The 9,250-nt window shown below is 59.9% G+C and overlaps 1 protein-coding gene across 1 annotated transcript; it reads right to left on the reverse strand.

The window, feature by feature from the left end:
* Positions 1-442: 442 nt before the first annotated feature.
* On the reverse strand, positions 443-2,696 carry GJC2 (gap junction protein gamma 2; the record flags this gene model as incomplete). Its single annotated transcript, XM_081093187.1, has 1 exon — positions 443-2,696. One exon carries the CDS (start codon positions 2,694-2,696, stop codon positions 1,431-1,433), a length of 1,266 nt encoding a protein of 421 aa, XP_080949313.1. The 3' UTR covers positions 443-1,430.
* Between the last annotated feature and the right edge of the window lie 6,554 nt (positions 2,697-9,250).

The raw sequence follows: 9,250 nt of genomic DNA on the forward strand, positions 1-9,250 counted from the left end.
TGCAGACAGCAGCTGATTTCCCCCACCTCCCTTGCCCACCTCTGCTCCTCACCAAAGCTACCTTTGCAGGTTCTGGCCGCCATCCAAGTTCCCCTGAGACGGCAGTGCCCCCGTCCCCTGAGCCACAGGCCAACCTTGACTCTGAGTGTTCGGCCTGGCCTGCTCTTTGTTCTAACCATCCGTCTGCGTGGAAGGGCCCACTTGGCCTGCTGCCTGGCACTGAACTGCCCCGGGCTTTCTCTCAGGAGCTGCTCTCCAGGCTAGCCTGGAGCTTAGCTGTGTACCTGGAGGCCAGTGATGGACATGCACACACGTTTGCACACATCACACGGATACATGTATGCATGTGCTTGTACACAGCACATGTGCACACATGTCATATGCACATACATACATACATACACATGCTTACACCCATCACACATCACACAGTTATAAACAAAAGTTAGATTTTTATTTGGGAGGCTGTGTCTGAATTAGGAAGGGGGCTGCAGGGCTGGGAGGCCCCGGGCAGGAGTCCCTAAGCCCCTTCCCCCAGCACGCCCAAAGCCGCAGCTCTTGGCCACCACCCTGTTGGTCTCAGTAGCAAGGCAGACTGACCTCCCAGTGGGGCCTTCCCCCCCTCAGCGCCGTCAGTACCATGAAGCTCTAGGGGACATGGCCAATCCACTCCCATCTGTCTGGGCAGGGACCCGGGGCAGGATGCAGGCCCGCCCCACACTCGGGGGAGGAGGACCGGCAGCTTATGAGCTGGTGCCCAGAGGGCCAAGGAGGGAGGAGGCGCAGCTCCGGGCTGCCTCGGTTTCCCTACTGTAGGAAGAAGACTCAAAATTGCTTCCGTTCTGCAGGAAGCAGCATGTGGGCGGGAGGCGGGTGGCTGGGAAAGGAGCCACATTGGCTGCTGCAGGGAGTGGGGACAGCATTGTACCCCGAACGCCCAGGCCAGACTCCTCTGGGAGTCATATCTGGGCTGCTGCTGGGGAGCAGGGAAGAGGCTGGACCTTCTGTTCAGAGACGTCCTGAGGCGCTGGCTGGGTCCCAGAGAAGCTCTGAGGGAAGGATTGGCTCTGGGGAAGGCTCAAGGTGGCTCTGTAGGGGCCGATGGGGGTGTTGGCGGGGGCAGTGCCCCAGCCACAGTCCAGCCCACTCCTCAGGGTTTACGAACCAGATCTGGGGACTCTTGTTGCCAGGTCCATCCTCCCCTCTTATCCCGGACAGAGAGAGGGTTCAGGTGGGAAGGGGTAGCTCTACAGAGCAGAGGGTGCCCTTCCCAAGGGAGAGGGCAGCCAGTCGAGGAGAAGGAGGAGGGGGGAAGAGGAGGAGGAGACGGCAGGTGATGCTCTGTGTCCAGCGCGGCCAGTACTCAGCTTCATCCCAGAGTCCCCAGCCGATGCCGGCGTGAAGGGAGGGCCGAGCACTGGGGCGGGGCCTCAGATCCAGACGGTGGCCTTCCCCTCCCTGCTGCTGGCACTGCCTTTCTCGGAGCCCGCCCTAGGTTTGGCGCCCGGCCGGCCCTGGTCCCCGCCCGTGCCCCCCGACGTGGCACTGCCTGACCCGGAAGCGGAGGCGCCGGCCCTGGGGGGCCCCCGGGTGGCCGCGGGGAGGCCGGGGCAGGGCGGGCGGTCACGGTCCCCGAGCGCGCGCGCGTCCCGCAAGGTCCGCAGCGCGGGGCTGGGCGGGTCTTGGTCGTGGGCGCGCGCGCGCACCACCAGACTGTAGTCGGGCGGGTAGGCCAGGCCGGCGGGGGCGGTGGGCAGCGGGCAGGGCAGCGGGCGCGGTGCGGGGCTGGGAGAGGTGGGCGCAGGGCGCCGGGCGCGCACGGCGTCCTTGGCGCTGCCCAGGCCCAGGTGCGCCATCTCGCAGAGGTTCAGCAGCAGGCAGAGGCAGCTGACCACGTACATGACCAGCAGGAAGACCGTCTTCTCCGTGGGCCGCGACACGAAGCAGTCGACGACGTGCGGGCAGGGCCGGCGGCTGCACGGGAAGAAAGGCGGCACCTCAAAGCCGTACAGAAGGTACTGGCCCACCAGGAAGGCCACCTCGAAGGCGGCCCGCGCCACCAGCTGGGCCACGTACACGCGCATCAGGCCCTCGCGCTGGATACGCCGCCGCCCGTCATGCGGCCCGTTGGGGCTCGGGGTCCCCGCCGCCTTGGCGTCGGCACCGAGGCCCTTGGCCGCGCTCGCATCCTCCACCTCGTCCTCCGCTCCCAGGCCTTCTGCCACCCCCGGCTCCTCCTCTTCCTCGCCCAGGCTCAGCATGGGCTCCTCCTCTCCCAGGTCGATGGGCTCGGGCCAGGTGGGGTGGGACGACGGGGGCAGCGGTAGGGGCGCGCGGGGCCCGCGCTTGCGGCGCGGGGCACGGCGGCGCTCGTACTTGGCAGCGCGGGCCAGGCGGTGCACGGCGTAGCCCAGGTACATGACCGAGGGCGTGGAGATGACCACGATCTGGAAGACCCAGAAGCGCACGTGGGACAGGGGCGCGAAGGCGTCATAGCAGACATTGTCGCAGCCCGGCTGCCTGGTGTTACAGGTGAACTTGGTCTGCTCATCCGAGTAAATGGACTCGCCTCCGACGGCCGTGAGCACGATCCGGAAGACCACCAGCACCGTGAGCCACACCTTGCCCACGAACGTGGAGTGGTGGTGGATCTCCTCCAGCAGCCGCGTCAGGAAGCTCCAGCTCATGTTGGTCATAGGGGCGGGGAGCGGGACCTGTGGGCCACAGCAGAGCTCAACCCGGGGTGGGAAAGAGGAGGGCGGGAGGGGATGTGGGGATGTGGGTTGGCAGGACCTGAGGACTCAAAGGGGAGCTCAACCCTGGGTGGGGGACTAGAGCTAAACCCATGGCCAGGAGGAGCACTGGGGCAGGAGTCCTGGCGCTGGAGCCAAGGCCCCAGAGGGCAGCTCAGCTGCCTTCCACTGAAGGAACAGCCCCCCCTTGCCTCTGCCCCTGGGGTGTGTACTCACGAAGGTGGGGCCTGGGTTGGCAAAGGACAGACCCCATGCAGATGGACAACAGGCTGTGCTGCTCCCGTGGACCACTCACCCCTGCTAACCCCACGTCCCGGTGGCCCGGAGTGCAGCCAGCCCCTCCTGCTCTCCCCAGGAAAGCTTGGTTCTGTGCAAGCCTCTCCCATCCCTCACCTCTGGGAACCCCACCCTAGGCCCTGAGAGCCACAGGGAGTCAACTGGGTGAGCCAACTTCATGGGGTCACCTAGAAATCAGAGGCCAGCCTCACTCAGAGTGTGGGGGCCGCACAGCCTCAACCCTCACGCACGCTTGGCCCCCACCCTCCTCAGCCCCCAGCAGCACCTAGCTGCATGAAGTCCTCTTCCCAGCACAGGAGGGGGGCCCCAGCTTGCCCAGCTCCCCAGTGCCTCACTCTGTCTAATCTCCCATGCCCCACACACTCTGCAGCCTCATGCGCCCCTAGGCTCCCAGCAGCTCACCCCTCCCCAACCCACACCCGCTCAGGGGAATCTGGTCCCTCTGCCTCTGCAAAGGACCCCCAGGCTCCTTCGTGCCCTCCCTCTGGTCCAGATGCACCAGGGGCTGCTGCCCAACTCTCCGGCTGCTCCTCCCTCTCATGGGTGCCCTCATGTCCTCTGCAGTCATAGTGGGGAAATCCCAGCTGTAAGAGGGTGGGGTGGGGAGTGGATTAGGCCAGGCATCTGTGCAGACGGAACCATGTCCATTGAGGCATCTGTGACACTCAAAACAGCCACAGGCCACTCACCACATCCCAGACCAATGCCCCTTTCAGGCCAGCTGATCCCTGGGTGGGCCTGTGCCCAAGAGAAGAGCCTCTTTGGGGAGGGCCACACAACCCCAACTCCCTGTGCCTCCCAACACCCACCTTCCCCACAGCCAAGGCCAGTACCTGCTCCCAACACCCACCTTCCCCATAGCCAAGGCCAGTACCTGCTCCCAACACCCACCTTCCCCACAGCCAAGGCCAGTACCTGCTCCCAACACCCACCTTCCCCACAGCCAAGGCCAGTACCTGCTCCCAACACCCACCTTCCCCACAGCCAAGGCCAGTACCTGGTCCTGGATAGTCTGGGAAAGGAGACCCCTGAGTGCCCAACTCTTCTGGCCCTCCCTCCTAGAACAGGCCTGGAGGCAGTGTGGGCAGGTGTGGGATGGAGAGGCAGAGACAAGCAGGGCTCCGGGCCCTCTTTATGCAGCTGGGCCTCTCCCTGGCGGGAGGTGGGGAGGAAGAGGGGGTAGTCAGGGTTCCTGGGGAAATGACCCCACTTCCTTACATCTGTGTGCACGGCCCACCTCAGAGCTACACATAATGCAATGCAAACACAGACACACACTCATGTTCACTCAGACACACACACGCATACAGGTGTACAACTATCCTCACAGACAACATGAGTACACATATAAAAAAATACCCCGTGTACGCACATTCAAACACTCAGACACGTGCATACAGGTGTACAATGAACTCACAGATATGCACACTCAAGTGTGCACACACTTAAACACTCATGCACACAGTCACCACACACATACAAATACTCAGACACACGTGTATGCAGATATGCACACTCCCATGTGCACATACACTCGTGCGTGTGCAGACTCAGTGCAGGCCAGTCCCTTCAGGGCTACCTTCTCCCTCACTCTGCCTCAGGCAGGGACTCACAGAGGATCCCTCAGGCCCGAGACTGGCTGTTATTCATGACAACCTCTGCTCTTCCAGGACCTGTTCCACCCTGACCTGACACCTCACAGGAGGCTAAGGCCCACACCACCGCCCAGGAACCAGAAAGGGGTGGCAGAACAGCCCCCACTTCTTTCCTCTCTCCCAAGACATGGGGGGAGTCTCAGGGTGCAGACAGACTTGACTTGTGCTTTGGGGGTCAGTATTCACAACTGGTTCTCTGGGGAAACCCTTTATGTCTCATTTGGCAATCCCTGTGGTGGAAATACTCCCCTCACACCCATGACCAACTCATGAGATGTGGCAGGGGGAGCTTGAGACCAGCTCTAGCTTGGCACAGGTCAGACCCTGCCCCGGGGGGTAAGGGATGATGCAGGCAGGGCCACAGAGACCTGATGTACAGGAAGAAGAGGGCAGATGAGAGTGGTCAGCGAAGGGCCATCCTGAGCAGGAGGGGGAGGAGTGAGCCTCTCTGTGCCATGGGGTCTCAGACAGCCTTCGGGCAGGGCCAGAGGCTCTGGCTCTTCAGTCCAGGTGCACGTCCATGTGCTCATACATGTGTGTGCAGGACCTGTGTCACACATTCCACAGTTGGGGGCTGGCATTGCTCAGCTCTAGCCTGGAAGACCCCTGCCCTGGTCTTAGTGACATGCACAGGAGTCCTCAAATCCACACCTTCAGCTGGTGCTGCCTCCTGACGTGGCACATGGATCCAGAGGACCAGTCCCAGCACTTTAGGAAGTTCGCCTGGAGTATCTGGTGGTGCCAGAGTAAGGAAGTGCTAGCACGAGCCCCCCACCCCCACCCCCACCACACACACACACTGAGGAGGGGTATGGCAAAGCAATACAGTAATTCTTGGAAAGAGCTCCCCATGGGTGTCCGAAACCAGATCAATTTGGGCAATAGAGTGAATAAAGTAGCAATATAGGTTGAGTTATAGATTATTACCAAGGTATAAAATAAACGAGTCCCTACTGATACAAATTATTGAATAAATAACTAAATGGGGAAAAGGAAATTCTAAATAGATTTTGCAGCCACTGTACCCTCCAGGAGGGGAGTCCAACCCCCCATTCCTCAAGGGCAACTGCCCAGAGTGCACAACAGGAAGGGAGAGCAGAACTTGTAAATGTCACCGCAGGTGGGGACCAGAACCCACCTGCAGTGAAGAGCCAGGTTAAGAGCACGGGCCTTGCAATGGTGTGAGAAGGGCCTGCCTTTGCTGCCTCCCCTGCCAAACTTCAGCCCAGGTGACCATGAGAGAACAGGAGACAAGTTCCAGGAGGGGCTCCCACATCATACCCAACCATCAACACAGCCAAGGGCATCAGGCCAGGGGCTCTGAGGGACCAAGGGGACCCAAGATACGTATGCCCAGTGGGGCCCTGGGGACAGAGAAGTGACGACCACATGCCTCATGGGAGTAACCGGGAACATCGAAGGTCATGGGAGCCCTAGCCGATTTGGCTCAGTGGATAGAGTGCTGGCCTGCGAACCAAAGGGTCCTGGGTTCGATTCTGGTCAGGTCAAGGGCACATACCTTGGTTGCAGGCTCCTCCTGGCCCGGGCCCCGGTCGGGGCTCATGCTGGAGGCAACCAATCGATGTGTTTTTCACACATCGATATTTCTGTCTTTCTCTTCCACTCTCCCTTAAAAAAAAAAAAAAAAAAAAAAGGAAAAATATTCTCAGGTGAGGATTAATCAAAAATAATAATAAAAAGGTCATGGGAAACATGGGAAAGCACTGGTGTGGGAAAGTAGTTAGAGTGTTTGCCTATGCACTGAAGAGTCACAAGTTCGATTCCCGGTCAAGGGCACATACCTGGGCTGCAGGTTCGAGCCCCCACTCTAGTCTGGACTTGTGTGGGAAGTGACCAATCAATGGTGAGCGACCTTCTCACACCATTGCAAGGCCCGTGCTCTCACACTGATGTTTCTCTCTCTCTCTCTCTCTCCCTCCCTCCCTCCCTCCCTCCCTCCCTCCCTCCCTCCCTCTCCCCTTCCCTTCTTCCCTCCCCATCTTCCCTCTCTCTAAAAAAAATCAATGGAAAAAATATCCTCAGTTGAGGATTAACAAAAAAATTAAAACATTTTATTTTTTTAAAATATATTTTATTGATTTTTTACAGAGAGGAAGGGAGAGAGATAGAGAGTTAGAAACATCGATGAGAAACATCAATCAGCTGCCTCCTGCACATCCCCTACTGGGGATGTGCCCGCAACCAAGGTGTATGCCCTTGCCTGGAATCAAACCTGGGACCCTTCCGCCCGCAGGCTGACGCTTTATCCACTGAGCCAAACCAGGTACGGCATACGAAAAAAAGTCATACGAAACATAGGGAAATCTGAGGGAAGTCTGGGTGGGCTACAGTTTTGATTGTCCCATGGGGTATGGGCGTGGGGGGAGGGGGTCACACGGTCTTCTTGGTCTCTACAACTTCTTTATAAACCGCAACAATAGTTACCGCCCTATCACTCCGAGCCCCCGCTCCCATCTTTTCTCCCTACCTGGCATATATTTGTCTGTCTGGAAGCTGCAAGTTTGGAGTATGGACTTTGGCTGGTGACCTGTTCTGGGCTGCAGTGGGGCTATCAGTGCTGCTGGGAGGCTGTGGCCAGCAAGGGCCCAGCTGGGCCATCAGGAAGTGGGGGTTGCTGGCCCTTCAGGGATCCAGACCCTGGGGTTTTGCAGGGACCTTTGTTCACAGGGAATCTCACCCAAAACTCTATATCAGAGCAAGTGTAGATAAGAACTGCTCAGAGATCCAAGATGAGGTGTGTGTGTGTGTGTGTGTGTGTGTGTGTGTGTGTGTGTGTTTTGCAGGGGAGGGGTTGGGGGTGGGGCGGGGGGGCAGGGGGAGCATAAAGAACCTGGGTCTGGGAGGTGGCAGATCTTGAATAGTCAGCAAGGGTGTTGGGAGTGAGGACTGCTGGGCCCATGTGAGCACAAACAGGGGTTCCCCATGACAGCTGGCTGGTCGTCCCCACCAAGAGCCCGGAGGGAGATGCCTGACTGTGGGCTTTAGGATGGCCTATCCTGAGATAGCTGGCTTACTACCCCCAGGCCAGACCTGGAGCGTGGCCTCTGCAGGGGTGGGCAGCTGAGCTCTCCCTGCTTCAAGTACCCCCACCCCAGATCTGAACAAAGGTTCTAGGAGGTGGGGGTGGGGAGGCAGGGCTGAGAGCCAGGACGGCCTAGCGCCATCCTGTAGTGCAGCAGGCCATGGCCTGGCCAGCAATTTCCTTCCCATCCCTGGCCACACTTCCTCCCAGCACCCCTTAGGGCCATGCGGGTGGGACTTCCCTCTGCTGAGGTGGGGCTGTGGGCAGGGCCCCAGTGCTCAGCTCGCCATGTGGCAGGGGGACCCTGCCCTTGGAACCTCCGGGCAGTGGAATGAGGAGTCTCAGGTAGCGCTTTCCCCTCCATGAGGACACAGGGACCCTGCATGCACCTGCCACTGATAGTCTTCATCCACAGGTGGGCACCCATGAATACCTCAAGATGGCCCTGCCCTGCGAGTCTGAGGCCTTAGCTGGAGCCCAGAGTTGGCTCCCACCTGTCCACCCACTGAGGGGACCTGGGGGGCACAGGCCTGGTGCTGCATGCCCACCTCCCAACCTTAGCTCTTCTCCCAGGTTTCCCCTTGTCAGCTCTGTGGTGATCCCATGGGGTTCAGTCTTTCCAGGTCCCTCCCCAGGACACTTAATTCCCATCCTGGAGGTCCCAGTTGTATTTTGCCTAGACTTCCTGGGCAGCCAGGAACCCAAACCCCAGGCCTGGGGATCCTCTACCATAACTGCACAGCAGCTCCTATGCACACTACAGTCTACCCCCAACACCCACCCCTATCCCTACCCCCAGCAACCCAAGGAGGGTTGCAGGCTCTGACAGATTGGGTCCCAGGGAGCCTGGGATCTCAGCCAAAGCCCTCATCCTCCCAGGGCCTTCAGGGCTGGCCTCTGGACTCTGACTCACATGTGTGCACACTCCCTCCACACCAGGAGGGAGAGGTGCCCTCACCATGCTCAGCAAATGCAGAGAGGTGAAGAGATACCTAGTTCTGGGGAGAGTGGGTACATCCCAGGGCTATGAGGTGCAGGTAGGAACCCGAGGGGGCAGAGACCCCATTGAGGACCCAGGAGCCCCTCTTAGGTGCAGCTGGAACTGGGAAGTGAGGGAGTTCCTCCTGAAAGGATGGAGGTGTGGTGGGCGTGGCCTGGGGAGTAAGTCATGGTGGCACAGCCCGAACAGCTCCAGCAGCCTGGCCTTTGCCCCCTCCAGAACTCCCCATGCACTGCTGGCCCAGGTTAGAATGCAGAGCCCCTCACCCACCCCTGCAGGGTGCCCACACTCTCCACTCCTCCTAACCCCCTCAACCCCACCTCTCAAACTGGGTAAAGCCACCGCAGCCAGCACGCTGCCACCTTTCTCAACGCAGAACATGGGTCACTTTTTCTCTGCACTCCCCAACCCCTGCCATGTCTACCTGGTCCCCCACAGCCCAGCACACCACACCCTGTGCAGCAGCCCTGATCACTCCTGGACCAGCTGCTGCCCCTTGCCA

Source organism: Myotis nattereri (genome assembly GCF_964212035.1).
Source record: "Myotis nattereri genome assembly, chromosome: 5".
Taxonomy (NCBI): Eukaryota; Metazoa; Chordata; class Mammalia; order Chiroptera; family Vespertilionidae; genus Myotis; species Myotis nattereri.